Here is a 26538-nt window from a genome sequence, read left to right as displayed (position 1 = left end):
CCAATGCATTATTCAAGGCTGCGTCCTTGAAAAGTTTCATAAGTCCATCAGTTACGGTTTGCGAGATTCGTTTGGGAAGCCAGTTTAATTTTTCCAAGTCATAAGTAAATTCTCCATCACTGTAAAGTGACAACGTAAACAGTCTCCGTTACACCAGGAAAATGATACGCAGCTCCAACAGCCAGTTCAGGCCACTTCAGTAAACAAATAGGAAGACATGGGACGCGTATGCTTAAGCACATAAAGACAAGAAGACTATTACACAGACGTTGCATTGTTCTTGCAGTTTGTTTCGCCACCTAGCAAGAGGGTTATTAGCTATTACTTCTCGACTAGCGTCGCTGTTAGCAATAATTTGCGCCACTTTCACATGCTATTTTCATACTTGTCTAATAAACGATGACTGAAATTTTTCACCCCCAAATCAAACGCACCCATTTGGTCTGCTAGCTGAGGACCACATTTAAGTGTGCACATCTTGGAGCCACTTTAAAAAATAAATAAATAAATAAAAATGTTTTGTTCAGCTGAGCCTCAGGTGTCATGCCAAGATAAATTCAGTAATGTGCCACATTCGGTCTCAAATTCCTCAAATGTACTGAAATGAAACATAGACTCAATATGTCTGACAGTTGTCTTTCCCCGTTCATGTATGTTGTTTGTTTCACTGGCCCCAAATGACTTTTCCTCAGGTCTCAGCTGTGTTTGCATTTTGTGCGGTCAAGTCTCTAATTTTGTATATACATTAAGTCACCAAGAAGCCATGCTACCACACGGCATTACCGTAAATATTTTAGTTGAAACATATTTTCTTTGTGTTATACCCACAAGTGCTATGCTTGTGAGCAGACAAATGTGATAATGTGTCAATTTTGTTTTGGGCTGAACTGTCCAAGCAATTTTACCACAAGAACTAACAGCCGCTCCTAGCTCTTTAATTTAGAAACTGAGAATGTCTCTTCTGCCGCAGGGTCAGAGATTACAAACCTGATTGTTCTTGGTGTCACTGAAACTTGTCAACTCAGCAACTTCCTCCTAGAAATATATTTTAAAAGGGACACTGCCAAATCTTATAGCATTCTTAATCTTTGTCAGAGAGTACAGCATATAAGCATCAACTTAACCCTGCCATTACAATTTGGCATGTTTACCATGTTAAGTATTATTTTCTATCGCCTACAAAAGATGACTCAGTACCTGGATATGCTGGAAGAGATAGATTGAAAGATGCTTAATTTGAAAGTGGAATGTCTCGATGGACAGCACATGTCTGGCAAAACGGTCAATTTCAGAGTATAATGCCTCTGTTTTCTCATCCCCTGGTAGACACTTGGAACTGTACCGATTCTTTAGCCGAATGCATGTTAAAAACATTGCGATACAAATAAACTTGACTTGACTTGCTTTATCCCCACGGATTGAACTACTCTGTCAGGATTGTAACAAGCTCCCAAATTGTGTAAAACATTTGTAAATGCTGAAGGAAAAAGATCATGTTCAACATTAACAAGATTGTGTCTTTGTCAGGTGTTCATTGTATGTAGCAGGAGGTGGCATCCTGTAGCTCCGGAGCCGCATTTAACTTCTTCATCCTTATGTTGTGGTTTGAGAAAATAAATAATGCTTGATTCAGACCAACCAAGTAGACGGCATAACAAGCGACACATTTGAATTGCAGTAAATGTTGTTTGCGTGATTGGTTTATAGGGCCACATCTTTAGAACGTGATTGGTGCGACAGGACACGAAACATAATGCAAGACAGTAGGGCTGGGCGATAATATTGATCCATTGTTATATTGAAAAACAAAGTGACGCAACGTGTATATTGCGATACGATATTCATTTTCCTTTATTTCGTCGATCGGTTTTGAAACCTTTTATTTTCGTAATATTTCGTTTTTTATATCAATCTGCTCCAGAGTGGCTTTTGTATCATGACATTTGTCATATTATAAATCGTGTTTTACATATAAATCTGGCGATCACTCGCACTGGTTTTTGTCATATTTTTTTCCACCAATGCGTGTGATGTCACAAATCTACTGTATTTGATTTATGGTTGAAGAGCACTGTCTCCAGTATCCTGTGCTGGAACTTGTGGCAAAGTGCTACCTGTGTATTACTGCCACATGAGTGGCATCTGAAATAGTATTTCCAACTGCTGGGGACATACAGTATTAATATAGTCAAGAGCATGCTTGAAATGAAAAAAATTTACATGCATTTTTAAAAAAATAATGTTTAATGTGTGCTCAGAGATGTCAATGATGTGTGGCTTCTGAGAAAGGATAAATCCAATTTCTCTATTTTAATATTTTCCTTCTGTTTTTTTTCATTTATTTTAATATATATGCCATAGATTTTTTATTTATTTATTTATTTAGTTAGTTAGTTAGTTAGTTAGTTGGTATTTTTACCAAACATTGACCAATATAGGCCACTCTGAAGAAGGCAAAAGAAAGACACCGGAAAATGTGAGGTAAAAGCTCTTAGAAATATTACGATTTTAAAGGGTTTAAAGTTTTTAAGCCTTGCTAGTGTCTGATAAAGAAGAAAACAACGAATTGACTAATATAATTGCTGTAATTATCACAAGACACATTTGCTGTATCGCAATATATCGCAATACACTTTTAAGACCCAATACCCAGCCCGACATTATTCAGCCAACTCTACAGTTTGCATTGTGAAAGCTAGAATCTCAGATTTTGATACGTCAAAAGGGATAGCATTTATCTAGATCAAACATTTCTTAACTAAATGACAAGATTTAAGAACTATACTCTGACAATACAAATTACAACCCAAGTGGATGACATGACATGCATTGGTTTGACATTGTAACTTCTGGATATCATGGTCGGCAAATCTTGTTCGCACATTAGCCTCACAGTGCAGAGATTACGCTTTAACTTCTGGCCTTCCTGTATGGAGTTTGCCTGTTCTACCTGACTTGCATGGGCCGGTACTGAGTTTTTCTCCCACGTTCCAAAGATGTGCATTGTCCTTAGGTGTGTTTGAGAGTGTGACTTGGAGTGTTTTTGTGTTCTCTCCAAATGGCTGGCAACCATTTCGGGGTGTACCTCGCGGACTGCCCAAATACAGTTGGAATAGTTGCCATGCCTGTGACTTCTCTGAGGATAAGCAGTCAAGATATTGAATAGAGGACAACTTCTGGTCTTTCATATTCATTTTGGTTAATATGTGCTTGTCCTAGGGCGGCTCGGTGGAATGGTGGTGAGCACGTCTGCCTTACATTTCAGGGGCCCCGAGTTCAAATCCACCTCGCTACAGCCTTCCTGTGTGCAGTTTGCATGTTCTCCCCAAGCCCGCCTCAGCTCTCTCCGGGCACTCCGGCTTCCTCCCACATTCCAAAAACGTGAATTAAAGGCAGGTGAATTAAACAATCTAAATCGGGGTCACCAATGTGGTGCCCACGGGCATTGGGCAGCCCTCGAGGATCACAAGAGTAGCTGGCAGACCTGCAAATACTTTTAGAACATTGAGCTGGGATAGGCACCAGCAGGCTTACAACCAGTGCTCCCCCTAAACTGCGTGCATGCGCAAATGCGCAGTGCTCGCACATTCTCAGCGCACAAGAAAATCTGTGCTGCTCACGTATTAAATAATAGCTAATATTAGACATCTTATTTTATTAATTTGACCAATAATATTGTTTTCTGTATCATTTTGCATTGTGACAGCAAGTGAAAAATGTCCAGCCAATGATACGGTAAATATCACTCACATTATTCATCCAATCAAACGCATTGACAGAAACTTTCCCTGCATATGCACCCCATGCGGGTAAGCTAGCTAACTAGTGCGGAGTTAAGAGACGCATCTGCTGATTTTGTTGACGCAGTTAGGCGAGAAACATATTCACATACTTAATGGCCGGCATGTCGGATTGCTCGTAAGGCGAAAGGTTTGTTCGTAAGTGGGGGACAAAAATCTCCGTGATCCACGCTCGTAAGGCGAATTGTTCGTAAATCAGGGTGTTCGTAAGCCGGGGGCCGACTGTATACGCAAATAGAAGAACAAGCGGTGAAGGTAGGTGAGATTTTTTTTTTTCTTTTTACAATGTGTGGCTCGTTTATCACCATGGTGACAAGTGCAATATACATTATATTGTCATGTCTAAAACACATTGCTCAAGATATAAAAAAAAAAAATAATAATAATAACAATAAAAAACTTGTTGAAAACAAACAAAAATAGCTGTGATTTGTTTGGCAACATGTCAATTATAGATTCATCATTCTCCCGTATTGGAGCTGACGAGGCTTGTCACGTCATCCATCCCTTCATATATGACGGGATAATTACCCAGAAGCACATTAACGGTCCACACACATGTGTGAAAAATGAATGAGTGAATGAATGATGGATGGATGGATGTGCTTGTCCTTGGAAAATCATTCATGTTTGATCATTTAGAAACTATATGAGGCCTTGTCTACATGTAGCCGGGGTTCTTGCAAACGGGCAGTAAATGTCTCAATTTTGCCCTATTTGCTATCCGTGGCAGATTTTTTTTTTTTCCAATCAAAATCGAATGTTTCAAAACATCCCGCCAAAGTGGAGACTTGTCCAAGCCTCCAAGTGTTCGCCAAGTTTCGTGGTTTTGTATAACCAGCTTCAATGGAGATTTGCGTCATCGCGCTATTCTTTTTCCCAGCTAAGGCACAGATACCAGTGATGTCAGAGGTGAAAGTTCTTTCTGATTGGGCACGTCAGAAGTGGATGTTCTTTCTGATTGCACACATTTTGAGAATTTACAGCCATCTAGCAACTTGGCATGCTTGTATACGAATTTGAAACCGCACTATGCAGTTAAATATAGACGCAACTTTTTAAAATAAACAACGACAACGGGGAGACAATGAAGCCGGTTACATGTAGACAAGACCTGAGTGTACTGTTCCATTCTTGTGGAGGTGGGGTTAAAACTTTAGTGAACATTTTTACTATTTTATACCAAGCTGTCATGCTTTATATCAGGACTTTGTGTACTATTCATTGTGGATATTGCTGGAGCTGGAAATGTTGAATACATCTTCTAGCTATTCAACAAGCTAGCTATTACTATTATTGGGCTGAAACATAGTATTTATTATTTTTATTTATTATAAAATGTATTAATTTAAATTACGTAACTTACCTATTTATGCTATTAGTCAGTCCCAATGTCTTATTTTTTAAATGATTGCTCAATCTTAATGACTTTCAACAATTTAATATCAATAGCTCACCAAAACATTTCTTTCTCTGAAAAGTGATGCTGTTGGTGACAAGATTTCGTCCCAGTACCATCAACTTCGGATTATGATACCAATATGTTTATTCCATAGGAAAATATTGGTATTTTTCAAACAGTCCTTTGAATTGTTGACTAATTTGTGAAGTTGTTGTTTATTTAAAGTTTTTGCTTCAAATATTTCATGCTGTTCCTACTCAATTTTGGGAAATGTATTGAACCATATCAGTCAGAAGCTCTTACCACGCTCCAGTGGGCAAATATGCTATCAAATGCTTTTACAGACTCAGGTCTGTGGGGGAGAATATTGATTTGTATGCAACATCATTCACTTCGCACTGAAAATCTGGTGGTATGTGCAGCAATAATGTGATTCAGCGTAACCACTTGGGTAATGCTGGCATTTTACTTTCAACTGCACTCTGCCATTACTTTGTGTCTAAATCATGATCACTTTTTTGCCTGCAAAATAAACATTGTCTTTGTTCATGATCGATCAAATCTTCTGTTTATATTAAACAAGGAGCCATATGAATTTTTTCCAATGTATTTAAATCCACATTCAAGTATAACAAAATTTTCAGGGTCATTCTTCTGTGTAACTTCTTAAAAGCCGGCATTGTATAGAATTAAGAGTTGCTGTATATTGTTGTTATGTGAAGTTATACGCCAAGCAAGCGAGAGAGAGAATATGAATACAATTCGCCGTTGCTTTCAGTGCACAATAGCGTGGGATGTGCACAATAGCGTGGGATTTACAAAACGCTAACCCTAACCCAAAAGCTAATATGTCACCAGTTAGTTACCCTGCGTTTCTGCGGACATAAACATGGAAATCACAGTCAGAGTTTGGATGGATGTCCATTAGCACCGACACATGACGACTGACAAGTGCTGCACAGTACTGACTCCATGGCGAAAATCCAATATTTTCGGCAGACCTTTTTCTAAACACAAGCCCTTGACTTCTACTAGTCAAGTAGAATGCACGACAGCAATACGAGGCATACGAGGATTAAAAACAGGCAACAACATGGCGCATGCAGCAGGCCCTCCACTATACAAGGAAGCCAAAATTGCTCTTTTTTGTGTTTCTCTCCAAGGTTCTTGTTGTATCGCTTAGTTTTCCTCCTTCAGCTCTCTATTGGCATTGAAATATAGCAACCTCTTGTCTGAGCCGCATGCCCCTTGTAATATAATTAGCGATTATTAGAGTACTTTGTTTATTTATTTTTTTAAATATATATATATACAGTATATATAAAATGGTGTGATCGAAACCATTTCTGACTTATTGAAGTTTATTGTGCATTTTTGAAATGATTAACTTTTTTATTCATCACTTAATACTACTGATTGTCCCTTTAAATAAATCAAGGAAGAGGTTTCTTCTAAATTTCCCCCGCGGTTTCCTTCAAAGTTACATTTCCGCAGAGTTTAAGTGAACACACATGGGAAGGCTGCGACTGAATTTCAAAGCAACTATTCCCCTTAAGAGACTGGCGTGTTCATGAACTCCACAGTTAAGTTTCCATGTTATGAAATCATATGCCTGCTGTGAAACACTTTGTTACTTTTGGATATCATGAGAGCTTTCTTGCTGACAGTACCTGTGCTACGAAATAGCTGGACTTATGGCTCTGATTTCTAAAAAGAAAAGACTTGTTGCAAACTGAAATGTATTATGGACTTCAATTCCCTGGATTGTTCTCTTTTTAAAGTCATGGTTTAGAAGCTCACACTGTAATTTTCTCCTTGCTGTGTGTAAGTATGTGTTGAACAGGAAACCAGTGTGCCTGCTGTGCAGTTGGGTTTTATGTATTGTCTTGTGATACAATCTTTTCTTCATAATTTAGTCATCATTTCAACACTTGGCAAACAGATGCTTATATGACTGAAAGAGCGAACACACTCTGCAAGAAAGTTCCCACAGTTACCTCTTTGAGACTCAAAAGCTTACACTGTTGTCAGGCAGTCTTGTTTGCTTCTTGCCAGAGGGCCACCGCAGGAGGTGAAGTCATAAACATGCCTGGGAAAGTAGAACTGATCTCTGCAAAAAGTCTCTATGAATCTCTTTGCGAAACCACATGGCTTTACTGCACCTGTCAGCACTAGTGCTAGCTGAAGGGCTAATCTGTTGCTGGCTTTTAACCAAAATTCTCCCAGAGTTGAATTGTTATGCAAACAAGAACACATACACTTGATTATAATACTTCTTTCAGCTGAATGTGGGCTCAACATTCCACATTATAATTACACTTCTTAGGCCATTTCTATAAATCTTTCAGACTCTTGGCATGGATTGTACTGAATTGTACATAGCACTGATGCTTTTCAAAGGACTGTTCAAATGTTACATTGAAGTGTGTTCTTGTAAAATTATATATACACCATTTACATCAATTGGTCTCAAATATGTGACGCCAAGTACACCTCATAAAAACTTGGTTCTACAAATAGATTTTACACCAAGGGCCACATCATAAAACACTTAATTCTCCAAGTACCATTACCATAACCCTATCCAACATTAAAATTCAGTGGCATAGTTTGCCCAAAAACTAAGCAGAGATTTTATTCTACAATAAATATTATTATAGTTGGGGATATATATATATATATATATATATATATATATATATATATATATATATATATATATATATATATATATATAATATGTGTGTGTATATATATATTATATATATAATATATGTATATATATATATATATATATATATATATATATATGTGTGTGTGTGTGTGTGTGTGTGTGTGTGTGTGTGTGTGTGTGTGTGTGTGTGTGTGTGTGTGTGAAGCTAGTGACACCTGGAGTAACAGAAATAACTGGGTCCAACAGACACTGAACACAAAGTAGCAAAAATGGACAGTTTAATAACAAAAAGAGCATGTAACACGCAAGCGGTAGTGAATGCAACAGGAACAAAAGACAACACTGACTCAAAGTGTCAATGCGGATGAACATGCGGGAAGCAAACAATTTGAGGGGCCAAACTAACAGGGCGACGATGTCGAAACGGAACTGGATAAAAGTTACAAAGGAAATTGCTCAGAGAGAAACTCGAGGAATTTGTAAAGTAGCAACAAAAAGAGACTGATTGATCACCATTTTTTATGTGGGTGGCCATGGCTCAGGCAGTACAGAGGGTCGTCCAATAACCGAAGAGTCGGTTGTTCAAATCCTGCTCTGTCGGAGTCACATGCTGTTGTACCATTAATTGTACCAAATAAATATTTACACCATATACCGTATACAGTGGACCCCCGGGTTTCAGCGTCCCTGGCTTATGTTTTTTTCATGTTGTGATGTGGAATACTGAGTTTTTCATCCCCTCTTTAAGGCATTTTCCCCTCTTTGCGAAAAAACAATTGTCGTGACCCTAGGGGATTGGCTGTATTTGTGTTGTTTTGTCTCCATCTGCAGGCGTTTTTCGGTAATTGCACTTATTTTCTATTGCCGTCCCTGCAACACGTCACTACAAGGCTGGTCTGCTATTGGTCGGCGTCTCCTCACGAAGATGCTAGTCTGCTATTGGTCGGCCTTAAAATGGCGGCATGGTAAAGCTTTGTTCTATCGTGAGTGGTTACAAAACCGTATTTATAGTGTTTTTTTACTGCTTAATTCAAACTTGAATGGGTTAGCCATGGGTCCCAAGATTCCTAGTGATGTTAAAGAGAGATGTAAGAGGATGATTTATATGGAAACGAAGCTGGAGATAATCAAGAAATGGGAAGCTAGCGTAGCCTATGTTACCCTTAACCTTACAAGCGCCACTGAAAGGTAAATAAATCCTTTCTATATTTTTTACTTATGATGTTCTCTGATTGTATTAATGTATATCATATATACATAGCACGTACTATACTATTTTGGTACCAATTTTTAATATTTATGTACAATGTAGCTTGGAATGTGGCTTGGATTTCTAATTGGCTAAATCGTCCAATTTAAAACTACAACACTGGCAGGAACGTAATCAAATGGATATCAGACACAAAAAAAGAACAGAATATGGAGAATAATTGTAAATACAGTATAGAAAATATATAAAACACATATATTTAGTAAAAATACATTTAAAGTATAATTGACTTTCATTATAGTTATTATAATTATTGTAGTTTATTATAGTTATGATAATGATGTCAGGTTGTGTTAGGCCAGCAGAGAAGGCCTTGCTTACCCTCACTGATGGATGGATAGAGTTCATTTCCAGCGGTCAATTCACTGATCAATCCGACTCGGTACTGATTTGTTCCATGCCTAACCAAATATATAAATGCCTTTTGTGACGTGAAATGTCACTTAAGATGCATTGAACCATCATTTTGAAGGGACATGAGCTAGCTTAGCATATGAACAGATGGACGTGTGCACCGTAATAAAAGCTTCTAATCAGGAAGGCTTCTTTTTCCTTTGGTAGGGTTATTAAAAATGTAAAAATTCTGGAGCTAGTCTTTGAGACTCCCAGATAATTAATGTTCACTCTCCAAATTGACACCAGTTGATTCTGTTGGTGAAGGACTGTTTAATTTTTAATCATCACCATGCATCACATCCAACTTGTGCTTGAGATTCATCAACGGGGCATGATTTTCAATTAACTGCCTATTCAGATTGAACTAGACCTTATTTTGGAGTACCTCTAAAACCTCAGAGAAAATGTGTATTAGATGTGTAGAAACAAGACTAAGCCACATATATAATGAGCGAAATGTAAAATAAGACAAATCAAGTGTCCTTATTAGGTTTGCATTCCAAGCATTCTATTTAGTTTTTGTGCTGCAGATGGTATAGCATGCAATGACATAAACAACAGTTACAAGCAAAGTTTCCTGAGGGCAGCTGTCTTCTGTTAGAAGGGTTAATGAATACAAAAAAGCAGGCTTGTGTTGCTCACTGAACATGATAGATTAAAGAACATTTGGCATACAGTTGCTTCTGCACACAGTTCCCAACAACACCCTTTCACCTCCCACATGTAGCTCATATCACAGACTACCCATCTGTTTCTCCCTCCCTGGGTGAAAAAGAGCCTTGACAGGACTGGTTAAATAGTGCTTCCAGGAAGACTCACTATATGGGGTTTAGGATCCATCAGCATCTGCCTTTTTGTTTCAACCTCTTCACCCAAGCTCTCCTCGTATTTTTTTTGTCCGTCTCACCATATCACATTCTTTATGTTTACTCTCTACTTCGATGTCTCTTTATTCTCCCACTCCCACCCTCCTTCCTGCTTCAATCCGCCCTACTCATTTTTAAAAGCCACATGCTCCCAGCCCGTCTGGCTCAGTTGCTCCCTGCCAATGAAGGCCTTTTTATTGGGCTGAGATTGTGTGCAGCCAAGCAGTGCCTGGCTGGGGCCAGCCACACACTCACACACACACACACACACACACACACACACACACACACACACACACACACACACACACAATGCACACACGCGCACACACACACACACATGCACACACTTGCATACAAACATACCACTGCCACTTCCTCCCATCCCCCCTGCAGCATAGCCCTCTCCACATGCCTGTTCTGGTCTGGTCCTGTCGCCCAGAAGGAGATTACTTGTTTCTGCTGCCCTTAATTGCTGACAGCAGCTGAGTGGAGTCTGAGAGAGAGATATTGTAGAAAGCTGGGAGAGGGTACACTGTTAGCTTGTTGAGCTGTTACTTGACATGCATAGGCTCAAACTTTGTCTTCTTTGCCAAAGAAATGTCTCTGGATTTTCTACTTTTGTCAAGAGCAAGGTTGTTATTGTCCATGGTACATTGGATAGAGACATGGATGAATAGTGCTTACACTAAGTTTATTCGAAGGTCTTTAACAATGCACAGGCTGAGCCTCACAAGCTACTGGGGTCTAGTTAGTTAGTAATGGCAAGAACAAGATTTTCTTGAGGGGAAAAAAAGATACGTTAAAAAAATAAAGAACTCTTTGGAAAGATTTAGCATTTGCACATAAGCACCGACTGAAAGTGTTGTATTGGTATGTATGTAATGTATTGGTGTGTTTGACTAACTGCACCTACTGTAAGTAATGCAATTTTACTGTTACAATGCCGCTATCTATACATGTACACCTGTTGGCCGAGCATTACAAAGACAAATCCTTAGCCAAAAACGAAAAAAAAAAGCCCCACCACCACCAATTTTCTCTGCGTACACCATATAAATGCCCATTATTTTCAAAAGGCAATGATGCATTTCAGCCTGCTATCTACTTGTGAACCTTATGGGGTTGAGACCTTCACTATTATGAAAATAAGTGAAAACTATCAGTGAAGATATTGATAGAGGAGTCGTTAACACATCCGCCTCACAGTTCAGAGTCCCACGCTCAATTCTAACTGGCTCCAGGCCTTCCTGTGTGGAGTTTGCTTGTTCTCCTTTTTCCCGCATGGGCTCTCATCCGACTCTACAGATACCTCCCATATTCCCAAAACACGCATGGTCGTTGTATCAGACACTCTAAATTGTCCTTAGGTGTGATTGGGTGCGTGAAAGGCTGTTAGTCTCTGTGTGCCCTGTGATTGGCTGCTGTTAGTCTCTGTGTGGTTGGCTGGCAACCAGTTTAGAGTGTCGCCTGCCTACTGCCCGGATGGCCTGGGATAGGGTCCAGCAAGCCAGCGACCCCAATGAGGATAAACAGCTACAGTATAGAAGATGGATGGATGGATATTATGGAATTGACGTTGTCCCTCTGTTGTGATGGTTTATCACGTTAGACTTTTCCCTGTAGTTAGTATCGTCTGTATAAATCATGGTTAGGAAATGTTTGTTAAATTGTAGGATGTTTTTCACCACCTTCATAACTGCTAGCTTTTTCTCAGAGACTCATCTGTAACCAGTGGTAAAACTCAAGGCATGCATTTTTAATTCTTGTGTCACTGCACTGCCTCAGATTTTTGCTGCCACTACCTAAAATACCCTCCAAAAGAAATTAGTTATTTAAAGGACTGCCACTAGGGCTTGGATCACCTATAAATTAATGTGATCTGGCAGTTATCCTTACCAGCAGTCTTTTCATGTGAATGTAGTTAATATCCTATTTGTGCATGCGTGTGTGTTTGCGTGCATGTGCTTGTGTTTCCAGCAACATCAGTTGAATTTGTAAGCACGTCTTCTTTCAATCCGTTAGATCCTTGCTGATGAATATGGAGTGCTTTAGCAAAGCGTCTTGTCACTCAACCACAATGTTAAGTGCCCTTTTGATTAACATGGAATTGAAACAACTAGATGGGGGATGCAGGGAGGCAGAGAAGCACATTCAACAGCTTTAAATGCTAATTAACTAATGGAGGATTAAAAAAAAAAAAAAGTTGTCCTGGCGGGCAGGGTGGGTTCACAGGAACACACTTTTCTCTTACTAGGCTGGTTTCATCTGAATTTAAGACCATGCAGCATTTTATTTTTCTCAGTACCTTAGAGCAGTGATATTTTATTTTTATAGACAGCCATTGTGCGCTCAGGCATAAAGGCATAAAACGTGGCGTATTTTGACTTCCGAACTGGTGCAAGCCTCGTTTATCGTGTTATTCGGCAGAATGCACTGTTTGTGTTGAATTTTTTGCTTGCTTCCAGGCCTTTGTAATCAAGTACTAGCTCTTTTATACTGTATTTGCATTTGACAAATGAAATAGAATAACATTTTCTTTTTTACATATATTTATTCTCTTTTTTAAATAGAATTTTCGTTATATATTTAGTGAGCACATGAACTTCAATAAATGCAGCTGTTTTGCTATTACCACGTCTATGACATTCTGAAATTGGCTGCTACTCAAAATGCCTGGTATTGATGCACCTTAGAAAGGTTAAAGTTTTACAATTTTTGAGGACATAGGTTTGCCTGATATTGATAGTTATTTGAGTAAGATTTTAAAATGAAAAAATGAATCAAACACAAAAATATTTAGTTTGAATGATAGCTGTGATAGCGTTCTTTAAACCTTAATGTGATTTTTATTTTTTATTTTTTTTCATGGAAAATCCAACTGGTGTACAAAAGGACCTATCTCACTCATCGTATCATAGAAACAATTCTCAAAACTTCACATTATTCGATTTACTTCTGCCCTCCAGCACCACACTCCAGCAGCATTTGCAAAGCCCTGTAGAGGTAAATTGAACAGGATTTTTTGCTCTTAGAAGCTTCTCCAAAGATGTGCGACTAAAATGGAATTTGAACTTGGCTTTGCAAAGTGCGCACGTTTTTTACTGAGCTGTCGAGCAACTTGTAAAAGTAAAACATTTGTATTCCTTTTTAAAGTAAAACTCTTTTTATCTCACTATGTATAGTAGACTGTTTAATTTTGGTTGCCAAGTAAGCAGAGGTAAACTGAGTAAACAGTTTTTCTTTTTTTTCCTTTGAAAAAATGTTGCCGTCTAAAAGCATTACAAAAGTTACAAATTTGGATTTGCCGTGTAGTCCACTAGATATCAAATTAGGTTGAATGGGCTCTTGACCCTTCTGGTCAATGTTCACATGACAATTTTCTTGAGGAAAAGACTATTAAAACAAATGTGTTTTTTACATACAGATAGTCACCTAGTCAGACCATCCCTGTTACCATGATTTTGATGAAAAATTTGTGCATGCTGGTCCACATGACAGTTCGAAATCCTTTTGTTGGCATACTAATATTTATAGTTGTAAGAAATTAATAGTAATACAGTATTTTTTTAAAGTGGTACTTTAAACATTAAGTAGAATAAAGTGTCTAATACAAGAACTCTGTCTTTACAAAGGATTAAACTTCATTTGTAAAGTGCGTGTTTGTTACAATATTTTCTGGCTCACTGTGTTGATAAAAAGTAAGGGTTAGGGTTAAATTAAATTAAATTAAAGTAGGGGTAAATTGTGGTCAATTGTGGCCTTCATCAGAAAAAAAGCGGTTATAATTTTAAGAGGTTTTCTTTCCTATACTTTTGAATAACTTATCACTAAAAAACCAACAGAAGACAGCCAACCTATTTCATTGTAGTCTTCCAACCTTCACCTTTTAGAACCTCTTTAAAATAATAGATCGGTTTACTCAAGGACTGATAGAAATGTTCTAACCTAGAGACAGTGTACTTGACCACAAGACCCTAATTTAATTGGAATGTGCTATAGTATCAAGGAGACAAAGGACTCGACTTGAGTCACCATCCATCTTTGACTACTCTCAAGTGTTTACATATTTTATCGCTTGTGTATTGCACTCTGGTCGACGGTCACAGACTATAATCTGAAATGAATATCTCTATCATCTCTTCCCAGTTTGTCAGGGAGCATATGGCTGGGTTACTGACTCTGCTGATCTCCCCTAAAAGCCCCGAATTTGTCACAACCTTCAGTGCTCCTTCGAGGGAGATAGAGAAGCTGTGATTAAGTGAGAGGGGAGGTGTGGGGGGAGTGGAAGCATGCTGTCAGGAAGAGAGCTGCTTCCTGGCTGCCTCGATGCAATCATGGGCACTATCTGATAGTGCCGGGGGAAATTGGATGAGCTGAGAGACATTGGCTGCCAGTGAAAGATGACTCCTTTGTCACAGTGTCAGTCAATTCCCTACTCTCACCTAAGAGACCAATCAATAACACACGGAGAAATATTTTCCCTTTGTGTCTTGGTCTCAGTAAAACATCTTCTCATTCTTACAAATTTGTTTTGCACACAGTCTTTGTGATTAGTTAATAACTGATTTAGCGCTGAATATAATGACTCAGGATTTGTGGATGCTGTTGGTTTTGAACACATGATGTCTTATTCCTACATTGGCCTACATATTGCAGTGTGTAAGAGCTTGCTAGCCTTATATCAGCTGTCATGATGTGCATGAACACTGAATGATTCATGACAGTGATACCGGGATCACAGTTTTACATTCTGTAAAAAAATATGGTCTTGCTCAGTTAACATTTAAATGCTATTTCTCTCCATTTCTACCCAGTTCCCCAGTTCATGTGAAGAGTCCGCTTCCCCATTCGTCTTCATCTGCACTAACCCCCAGGAGCTGCTGGTGAAATTTCCAATGAAAGGGAAGCACAAGATCTGTAAGTCCAATTTTTTATCACGACAGAAAAAATAAGTACGTAAAAATAGTCTCACACACTTTTTAGTAATGGATCTGCACTGAATTTGCATACTGTCATACACACATTTAATGAATATGTAAATGATTAATGCTAGTAACTCTTCCACAAGTGAAAAGAATGCGCACACGCAAAGCATTAACTTATGCAATTCTTTCCAACAGCCATCTGTAAATATGGGATTTTTGTTTCTCTTTGCCCGGGGGACAAGCCATTCCTTTATCTATATAATGTTGCTGTGTTATGTGATGTTTAGTATGCGGCTTCACATATACAGTATTATCTGCTGTTTGTGCTTCAAAATGATGCACCTGTAAGCTGTTTTGTCAATATTTCTACATTCTATCAAGACCTTAGAATTATCGTTGATGCAGTTGTGCTTCTTTCAGAGCTTTGCAGATGCATTAGATTATGGTTTGGGTTCACTTTCCAAATTTGACACAATTTTGCCAGTACCTTGTTGTTCATGTAAACCTTTTGACTAGTTTCGAAAGGTATAGGTGAATTTAGTGTCAATAAAGATGCACACCATAAGAACTCCCTTCAGCATTTTATGAAAATGATAAGAGGATGTAATATTACTGTAGCTTTTCCCAACACTTGTCTGTATCAAAACATAAACATGAATAGTTTTGCTGCAAGCTCACTTTTGATTTAGGCAGTCCCTCGATGCACAGCTCTATTTCTTGAAGCATACTGCTTGGATTATTTCATATTTGCCGCGTTTGTAATTGCCTTGTGTGAATACAGGTTTCATATTTCTGACAAATCCGTTATGCTACACTTCAGCCTCATTGCATGTTGCAAACATTAACATTGATGGAAAATAGCATGGCTATATTATTAGAACCAGCATTAATTATTTAGTTGGATCTAAAAGGACTTGTCTTTTGTTGGTTGACTCATATTTCACGTGACAGTCCAGTTATTGACATCTTCCCCCTAGTCTTTTCTAAAAATGTTTAGGTTAGGTTTTTCCCCAATACGTATTTGTGAATGTTTTATTAAACACTTTTTATTTTGCTTTTGAGTATACCTGGAGACAGTTGGGCAAAGGGGATGGTTGTTGTCTAAGACGTGTACTATTGAATCTTCTGAGGTACAATACATCGTGACTGGGTGGCATCCTCAAAGGCACTGCTTTTGTAATCTTGACACTTGGCTTAGAGTTTGACAATGTATGTATCAGTACATTATCTTGAACTGGAAAAGTCACAATTCCAAACTGAACCACTAGTTTGGGTGTAGAGTCGAAAAATTCCCCCTTTATGGTATTCTATGGTTAGTAGATCTTTTTTTTTTTTTCCTGTGTCTAACAGAAGTGGACTTTTGGACTGCAAAATGTTCGGACAATAATGTAAAGTAATTTAAAATTATTTCAATGTAAACTTAAATTCATAGCTTGTGCAAAAAATTAACTATTTATAGCTTGTGCATAAAGTATTTAATAACTATTGTAAACCAATGTGGAAAACCTTAATTCAACATTTACCTTTTTCAGTTTGATTTATTCATTTATTTATTTATTTAAAGCCAAATTAATCCAATTACTTTGATTTTTTTGTCCTGCCCTATGTTTCAACACTAACCACCATCACATGAGGCTCTCCTTTAGTAGCACACCGGCAATTTTTTTTTTAGCAAATAATGCAGGATAAACATGGTAAACAAAACGGTCTGAATGTGCACACTTGCAAACATATCCCATGAATATGCAATGAATCACGACTTAGTAACTCCATTTCTATGATGTACTCTATATCTGGATGCTCCTAAATTGTAAACGATCAATTATGATTCCTTTGTTGTCCTTAAATGCTTCAAAAAGGATAACATTTACAAGAGCTGTCTGATTTGCTATTTACTTCAGCAGGTGAGAATGTGAGTTGGTAAATGGTAAATGGAGTGCACTTAAATAAGTAAAGCATTAGTCAATACTCATACTGTTTTTGATTTCCAACACCAAAAGAGAAATTGGCAAACGCTTGGAAAAAATATATTAGGCTAACCTTGCTTTGACAATTTCTTCTTTTTCTTTCTTTCACGCATGGTGCAGATAAAAGTACTTTTGTCGGAAAACAACATAACGACATACAAAAAATACCTAAACAAGTAAAGTCCCTGATATGATAGCTGATGTAACTTCAAGGTAAAGCTTAGCGTCTGCATTTAAAACACAGCCTAATTGTTGTGCTGTTGTATAGAGCTGGAATTCTGACTTCTGTCAGTGTCCTAATAATTGTGGGAGTATTTATTTGTGGAGAAAAAAAAGTGGCTATGCAAGCCGTTGTGAATTATGCTAGTATGTGATGAAACAGTTGAGGGAGCACATTTCCATAATATGCCTCCATTGTGCCCGTGACTTAAAAGCTAAGGTTGGTGGTGAGCCGCCATTTTCAAGACTACACAAAAGACCTATCAGTTCAATAGCTTAACACTTTGCAGAACTGCATTGTTTGCAGGGATTAACTTTAGATAACAGCTTTATCATCTTCTGATAACCTGCACATAGTCGAATGTTCGGCATGATTGATGTTGTACAGTATATGTGGGTTATGTGTGCTATGTCCATTGCAATGACTGGGATTTGATAGGTCATTATCTGGAAATACTTCCTATGCTTTTGCTCTCTAGATTTTGATTTCATCAGATCAAAATCTGATACACAATTTTGATTCATTCGTTATTTTATTTTTTTTACACTTAACATATAGCATGTAATCACTGGTCACAAAGATGCCATTACCTAGTGTTTGAATTGCTCAGGCTTATCCAGCCACTCCATCTTGTCATATTCATGTGTCACCAGCTGGCCCCTTCTTCTCTCTCAATTCCCAATGCTCATGGCTTTCACAGGTCAAGGCATCACTACTCATCTTACACATAAAAGCTGAGCAAGTATTTTTTTTCTCCCCCAACAGTCTACATCCAGCTTGTCTCTGCCATTGTCTGCAGCTTCTTGAAATAGCTATATGAGACGAACCAGGATTTCATGGAGAGGTTGTGAAAAGATATTCTTTGATAATACTTCCAATTTTTTGAGGACATTCTTTTGTGAACCTACCGTAGTCATCTCTATCTTGTTATACAAGCAACTATGATGATTGTTTCCTTTAGAGGACTGTCATTTTAAACAAGCAATATCATTACAAAATGCCAACTTTCTTGTTTGAAATAGGAAAGAAAGCCTATTTCAGAATCATGAAATGTTTGTGTGTTTTTCTTCCGCCAACTGTATTTAAAATTTGCCTATTGAGAAATTATGCAAGGTTATGCTGGATGCCAGCTGAGGTTGATCAGTCATTACCCTGTGGAGGAGTCTGTGACATTTAAAATGGCAAAATGCCAAGACTGAGTTCCTATAATAAGGGAAGTGTATAATGGTTTATGTTCACATCCTGTGAACATTTGAATCTGTGTCCACACTTGTTTTTGACCTGAAGGTCATTGTGGGTGTTAAAAGCTATTTGGCTCTCTGTCATGAACCCAGGTTTCTTTTAGTCTCTTTTTCTTGAGGTATGTCACTTACCTGATGTTTGAATGAACTGTTCTATGATTTTCTTGTAAGTGTTCTCTTCATTTTTCATTTCAACTTTCGCTCATTTTAGTTCAAAGTGATGTGACCTTCCCATGAACTCAGATTTAATTTGAGTGCCTCACTTGACCTTTGTGCCATGACACAAGATGATCTCATAGCTTTTGACCCACTGGGTAGTTTTAAAACAATTTCACATGAAAATGACCTTGCATCATTTTCCATCGTACCTGACCACTTGAACTGTTGTAATAAACGCAGTGATTGCTTGTTTTGTGTCCATTACCCGTAATTGTGTTATTTTATCATATTACACATTGCTCATTATATATTTGGCTAGTTAATGATGGCCTTTACAATGACAGTACTTTTTGTCACTGACCTCCAACAGTCATTGCTACAGTAGATTAAAATTCATGAGTATACCGTTTTTGTTTTGTTGCCCTGAATTTCTTGGCTGTTCGTTTTTTGGAACTTATCGTCCTGTCTTACATCTGCCCTTGTGGTATTGAGCCCACAGAGATATATAGTATAATTTGTGAAAGTACAATAATTCATTTTCAATGTTTTCTCCGAGATTTTGGACCATCTAAGTATATGAGCTGGGATGTCAATGAATAATCTCAGTTCAGATTGATTCTGAAATATTCATATTTTTTGCAAGGACAAAACTGAAACCATAATCCTTAAGTGTATTTGAGTACGGTGCTACCTCTACTTACGAATGTCTCTTGATATGAAAATTTCAGGATACGAAACGCCTCGGAAAAATATTGTCTCTTGTTGCAAAAGACAATTCAGGATACAGAAGGTAAACATTGTTGGTGCAATAATGTGACACTAGACACCAGCACTTGCTCGAACAAGACTGTAATGTAATACATCACAAACCCACGTTTCTCCCCTCTGCTGCTGGAGCTGGTAATTGTCATATGTATTTCTTATAGTTTTTGATGCATTTTTATAATTTATTGATATGACTGCTTGTCCACAAACGAGAGGCACGAGTTCTTTGCACAGATGTTTACTGTTGTCTTGCATTTCATCTTTACACACTTCATCCGCACTTTCCACCAGCAGTTCACATCATAGAATGAAGCAACATAAAATTGACGTTAGCTACAGCTAACATTGTACATATTCACCAAAAAAAAAAAAAGAACGCTGAACACTTCCTCTTAAATCATGAGTTAAATAGCATGCTGTCGAGAAGTCTGAACATTCTACAGGAATTACTTCACGTGACCGTAATAAACTTAAGTAAACTTACATGCTCAAAATGATAACAAAAATAAATTGTATTGCTCTGTGGACTTAGATCATTGGAGATGTGAAATAAAAATAAAATGACCAATTTCTCTCCATGCACCACCAATACACTAGTGCCATGTCAAGCCACATGAATGAACTGCATTCACATTATTAACTGCTAGAATCATTATTCGTAATTTAAAATGTTTAGGAGTGTTTTGGAGGGGGGCTTGGAACAGATCAGGTTAATTACATGCAAAAATAACCTTTACTTACAAAAAAATCACATTATGAAATGACTTCTGGAACAAATTAATTAATTAGAGGTAAAATTGTATTCGGAAAAGATCTTGTGATGTCTATTTTTATGAACTGTGGACCTAAGTAGCCGTTGAAACTTTTTTGATCAAGAGATATAAAAATTAACTGGATATGACTTGGCCAAACCTAACCCTTAAAACAATTGTTTGTCTTGGATTTTGTTTCTTTGGACACATGTTTTTGCACTGTGTGTTTATGTCATGAAGAGAACAGTGACATGCCAAAACCTACAGGCACAAATACAGCATTATCTTTTCAAATACTATCTGATTGTCTAAAATTTACAACTGCTTTTATTACAGTATTGTGACTCATAATATGCAATTACATATGTACTGCATGCGCTGATAACCGGTTTGGCGATATATCATGATTTTTAAAACTCACGGTTATTTTAAAAAGTCCAAATCTGTCAAAAACGGTGAGTTCTTTTTTCCCTCTCGCATCGTTTGCCTAAACGGGTAACAGAAGTGTGCAGCGCTCATTGTGTCTCATACTTGGGCTCCTCTGCTGCAGCAGCCAAGCACAGTGTTTACTTCCTGGTTTGTCGGCTTAAAGGAACAATGTTTGTCACAACAATGTTGTTGTGACAGTTATTAATTTTAAAAACCCACTATAAATGCGTAAATAAGTTGTATTCTATCAAATGAACAGATTTTTGTATATCATCATCAGGTCTAGTAATCGCTATTCATATTACATGGGGAGCATTGCTCAGGTGGAGGCAGTCATGTTTCTTTTAGCTACGGAAAGCGAAGAAGTAAAACTATCGGCAACGTAATTCAAATCGTGTTTTGAATGTCAGTTAGTCTCTTGTGTGCAGCCTAGTGAGTTTTTGGTTTATATGCCAACTAAAATGGAAAAAAGAAGAAATAGAATGGTTGTATGCCGATTGTGAATAGAAGAAAGATGGAAGGAGGCTGGGTTTCTGCTCCACACAGCACGAGTTTCACAACGTGTACAACAATCGATTTGGGAATTTGGATGACTAGTTATTTGACGAGTTCACCCATCAACCACAAAAGAAAGTGCTAGCAAAGACATCACGATACAAGACTTTACCCAGGAGACATTGGCCTAAAGAGCAGCTGTGGCTTCCTTGTATCGTGGACAGCCCGTTGCATGAGCCATGTTGTTGCCTTTTGTTAATCCTCGTTTGTCTGGTTCGGTACCCTGCATTCTACTTTACTGGTAAGAGTCATGTTTTTATAAAGAGCTTGTGTGTGAATCCACATTGCACCAATAATCGATACATATAGTAGTTCAATCATTGATTGATTGATATATTTATATCTGTATTAATAACTGTAATGGTATTTTTCAGTTTGAATCAGATGTTTTCAATCAGAATTCATGTTTATGTTTATGGCGCGGCATGGCTCGGTGGAAGAGTGGTCATCTCCCAGCTGAGAGGTTGAGGGTTCGATCCCCCGACCAGCAAGACCATGTCGAAGTGTCCTTGAGCAAGACACTGAACCCCCATTTGCTCCTGATGCAGCGTCATCAGTAGGTAAATGACTAGTTGGTGTAAAGCGCTTTGAGTACCCAAGGTAGAAAAGTGCTATATAAATGAAATTCCATTTACCATTTATGAATAATGCTGTCATTTCAATGCCGTGATATCTTTGCTCAGAGTTTCATTTCGTCAGAATCTAGTGTTGTCCCAATGCTACATGCAAGTTTACGTTTGAGACCAGGAATGATTTTCTCTGGAGCATTTAGACTAATATACTAGTATGTGTTTTCATTCCCTGCTTTTGTTATTTTGCTTTTTTTTTTTTTTTTTACACCACGAGCTCAGCTTGTGTTCTGACAGATGCATGCTGTGTGCATCCCTCAGGTTGCACTACATATTAAAATAACATCATATGTTCCTGATGAAAATATCACCTTTGAATTATGCTCTACTGCCATCAATTTGTGATCCCCTCTTTGTTTTAGATGTGAAGTCACCATGGTGTTGCAAATACGAAAGAAGCCAATTACCCAACAAATGTCTATCTTCTCTCACAAGGTGGTTATTAGTCTCCTTCGTGGTTTTTTTTCCTCTGCTGTTCACTGCTGGGAGATAGAAAGAGGTTTTGAGAGTTAAAGAGCTTCTTTGGTATTCATTTCATTCATATTCATTTTTTCCATTTAATATTCATGCATTTTCAGGTCAGTCAAGATATTGAAGAGAATCTGTTCTTTCTGAGGCAACAGGGGCCAAAAATCATGTTTCAGCTCCAATGAATCCAGCAAATGAAGGGAAGTTGGAGGGAGAAAGAGGGAATGTGAGAGCAAGGTTTCATGTGTTCTCTAGTAAATGAGAGGCAGGCCTTGAAGGTGACAGGCTGTGTTTATTATGGTTCTGTCAGCCGGTTAATGGGGAGAAGAGGAGAGGAAAGGAGCGAGCTGAGCTGTTGAGCTGAAAGCCAAGCACACAGGCTTGGGAGCCCTGAGCAATAAATTTTCTTCCACTAGATCAGCTCTCTCTCTTAGATTGATAACTCCTGTTCCACTGAATACCTTTTCACTGATAACTGTGTGTAAAAGATTGTTTTCCTTTCTCCATTTGAATATTTTTTAATCAAACAACATAGCCTACAAATGTAAATGATGCTTTACCCATGCAATCTCATTCTCACACAAATTAAGACAGTATATGGCATATTTTTGTGGCTCCTTGAAAATCCTTTATTTAATGAAACCACTTGCCCTATCGTCCCAAAGATAAGGCAGAGAGCACAGACCTCTGCTCAAGGCTTCTTGAGTAAACAACACCCAGCTTGTGGTATTGATATTTTGCTCCCTTGGTTCCAAAATGCTTCTTCTGAAATGTATACCTCTATTTAACATTTACCATCCTATATAACCATAACTAGAAGTTTTCATGTTGGAATTAATATATCATCACGATCAAACTGAGATGAAACTTGCAAAAAACATCCAATGTATGTGTGTGTTTTCTTCTACATCCTGATATTATTAAACAAAAACAGCAAACATGTCTGCATATAAGTTTCCCCTTCATCACACCAAAGTTGTATTTGTGTTTGAGTGATGAAGGGATGCCAGAATTGTGTCAATGTCGAATTGTACAAACACATATACTGTATCTGGATTAATGTTGCTCGGTGTAGCATGGATCATCCTATTTAAAGCACAGAAGATGGACATTCGATCACCAGGTTGAGATAGATGCTATTTGTTAAATCGTTTGCACTAAATTGCAGCTTTGAGGTTTCATCTTCTCGGTTCAGCTGTGATAGACTGCAACACAGCCAATTAAATAATAGTAAATTATTGCTCCGTCCATCCATCCATCCATCCATCCATCCATCCGTCCATCCATTCCTTCCTTCAATTTTTTTAACACTCACTAACATGATATTTTGACATGTGCGAACACACTTCAAGCAATCTGTTAGCCGGCAACACTTTACTGGCGGTTCAATGTCACATCCGTTCTGCAACAGATGATGATTGTTCACAGCATTGATTTATAATTATTTTATTATTTTGTTCAATTCCTATTCCACGAGCACAATATTACTCGGGATGTTTTAACAAGTCCGGGCACTAGGGCTATGATAACATCGGACTAATTTGTCCATGGCGATTACAAAAAATGGTTGATGCAAAATATTATGCTATCAGGCCGTACCTGCACCATTGTTCACTAAACGTACAAACACTTGCAAGATTCAAGAGTTTTATTGGCATATGCATAGTAATACCTCCCAATGAAATTATTATTCTGTTCACTTCCCCGAGCAGACTCCATTCCATAATCGAGCAAATAATAAAGTAGGCGATAAAACAGAATAGTAAAATGCAAAATAGTATGTATTTAGCAGCTTTCCTGCACTGTGCAGGGTTGCAAGCCATATAAGTCCTGTGTACGTTATCTAAACCCTTTATTATGTTTCATAATCTGACAACACTGCAATCAGTAGGATTTTTCATATTGGGGGCGCATCTTGTCAGATGTTGTCCCTGTAATGATATGTTGGCATAAGTTTTATGTAAGGTATTCTTGAGGCATATGACTCATTAAATGTTTGATACGAGTCCTGTGTGGGAGTTGGGGTTGAGCATACCCATTAGGATGTTGTGTGTGACCTACTTTTTGATTAGTTGATAGCGTTGTTGAAGTATCATTAGGATAATGGACTCTTAAATTATTTTATTTAGTGACAGCCTGAGTTGATTCACTTATAATTCTCTACTCTAGAAAAACCTCAGTCTATGGTGTGTTCTATGAGAAACAGGACCCTGTGTTGCAAGTTTTGCTGAAACAGAACAGTCTGCAAAGAGCGATTATCTTAATCAATTGATCTGCTGATTAATTTGTGAATTAATCTGATTCATAAACATACTTAGTTTCCATTGCTTTATTCAAAAACAGGATGTTATTGTATCTTAAATAGGCAGTGCAGGAATTGCTTAAATGTAAATGAATTATAATTCAATTCCAGCATTGAGCTGTTAACATTCATCAGGAAAATCTGTTTCAGGGGTTGGTCAATTTAGGTTAAACAACATGTCGGAATGATTACACTGGCAAACAATTATAGATTCATTTGATAATTCGTTGACGGTTACACTTTTCGTACATCATCATCACGATATCATCAGACAAGCAACTCTCACAATTGGAAAGTAACATTGCATCTTTTATGTTGAGGCTTTGCCATTTGTTCAAAACCTTTCTTTCAAAACCTTACTATCGATTATTATATAGCTCAAATGCACAAGTAAGATCAAAAGTTCTAATTATCTCCCATAGATGTGTGTCAGTCTTCCATCTGTGTTTTTGTTCTTCCCAATTGAGAAAAAAGAATGTGATTGTTGGAGTTTTTCTCTCTTCCACTGAAAAAGAGCAGACAGATGTGATAGCCATTAGCCTCAGGGAGCAACAGCGCAGATGTGTCAACAAGGCTTGACTTTTACAGTCCAAGTGAATCCTGAACAAACAGTAGCTGTAAAGATCCCTGTGTGGTTGAGCAGTCATCCAGGGATATGGTCGCATGTGGTTGCCCCGGGACTCGAAACAGACCGTGACTCTACTTCTCATTACATGAGTGGGTCGGACCACCCCAATATGGAAAATAAATAATGTAGGAGAAAACCTGAGTGCTGCCACCTTACTGACAACATCTACCCAACCTTAACTGTCACCGTTACAGTAACTGCTTTAGCCCTTTATATACCATGAGATGTACTTTGGTCTCTTTCTTAGGAATGCACATACTATGCTGTTTAATGAAGTTTGTAAATATTGAAAAAAAAAAAAAAAAGGACGCTCAGTTGTGCTATTGTTAAGCCACACATTTTTTTCAAAATTTAGTGCACTGCTTTGCTGCAACAATTACAGACACTACTGATTTAATATAACAACGTGTTTCTTGTACAATGCTCTCCACTATGGTAAACTCCTTCCAGGTAGAATTATTGCTCAGTGCAATACTTTCAAAAATAGAAATACTCAAATTTCGAAAAGGTTGTCCCATTCCATTAATGCAAACATACAGATTAGTCATGTTTAAAAAGGCCCTCAATTTCAAATGGTCTCAAATACATTAAGAGGTCTAGAAATTCAAGGTATGTACACTGTGAACTGAAAGTCATTCCAGGTCAAAATCATCACTCATCAGTCACATGGTAAAGCTTACTGAGAAAATACCTAATACCAATACTGCACTTAGTTTATTTCAGGCACGCTTCCTTTTGATTGCGCAGGTCATTACCTCACCTGAATCATTTTTTCTTAACATCTTATGACAACCCTAAATCCAATATAGAAAATGAAGTTTTGTTATCTTAATGTGATCATTTTACTCAACATTTCAAGCTATAATAAAAGTAGCACGTACATTTTGGATTCCTCAGTGTACATTATCTTGTCAGCTTTCTCTCGCTCACACAGTATGTTTAGCTTGATCTTTTCAAAATCATTTCCTACTCTATAACCAAAGGCAAGAACCCTTGACTTACTGCCCCCAACAGCCACAGCCAAGACAGCCATTTAAGTTGTGATTAAAAATTAATGGTTAAGTGAGAGGCAGCAGAGAGAGAACAA

The 26538-nt window shown here is 37.8% G+C and overlaps 1 protein-coding gene across 2 annotated transcripts in view; it reads left to right on the top strand.

Moving 5' to 3' along the window:
* Positions 1-26538, top strand: part of trip4 (thyroid hormone receptor interactor 4) — an 81301-nt gene that overhangs the window by 16627 nt on the left and 38136 nt on the right. For both annotated transcript variants that reach the window (XM_088414093.1, XM_088414092.1), the window contains exon 12: positions 15226-15328. In XM_088414093.1, the coding sequence (XP_088270219.1) occupies positions 15226-15328 (103 nt within the window). The remainder of the gene's footprint in view (positions 1-15225; positions 15329-26538) is intronic.

The sequence above is a fragment of the Hippichthys cyanospilos genome, chromosome 4 (genome assembly GCF_059441005.1).
Source record: "Hippichthys cyanospilos isolate Australia breed blue-spotted pipefish chromosome 4, RoL_Hcya_1.0, whole genome shotgun sequence".
Lineage (NCBI taxonomy): Eukaryota > Metazoa > Chordata > Actinopteri > Syngnathiformes > Syngnathidae > Hippichthys > Hippichthys cyanospilos.
This window is presented reverse-complemented; position numbering and strand designations above follow the sequence as displayed.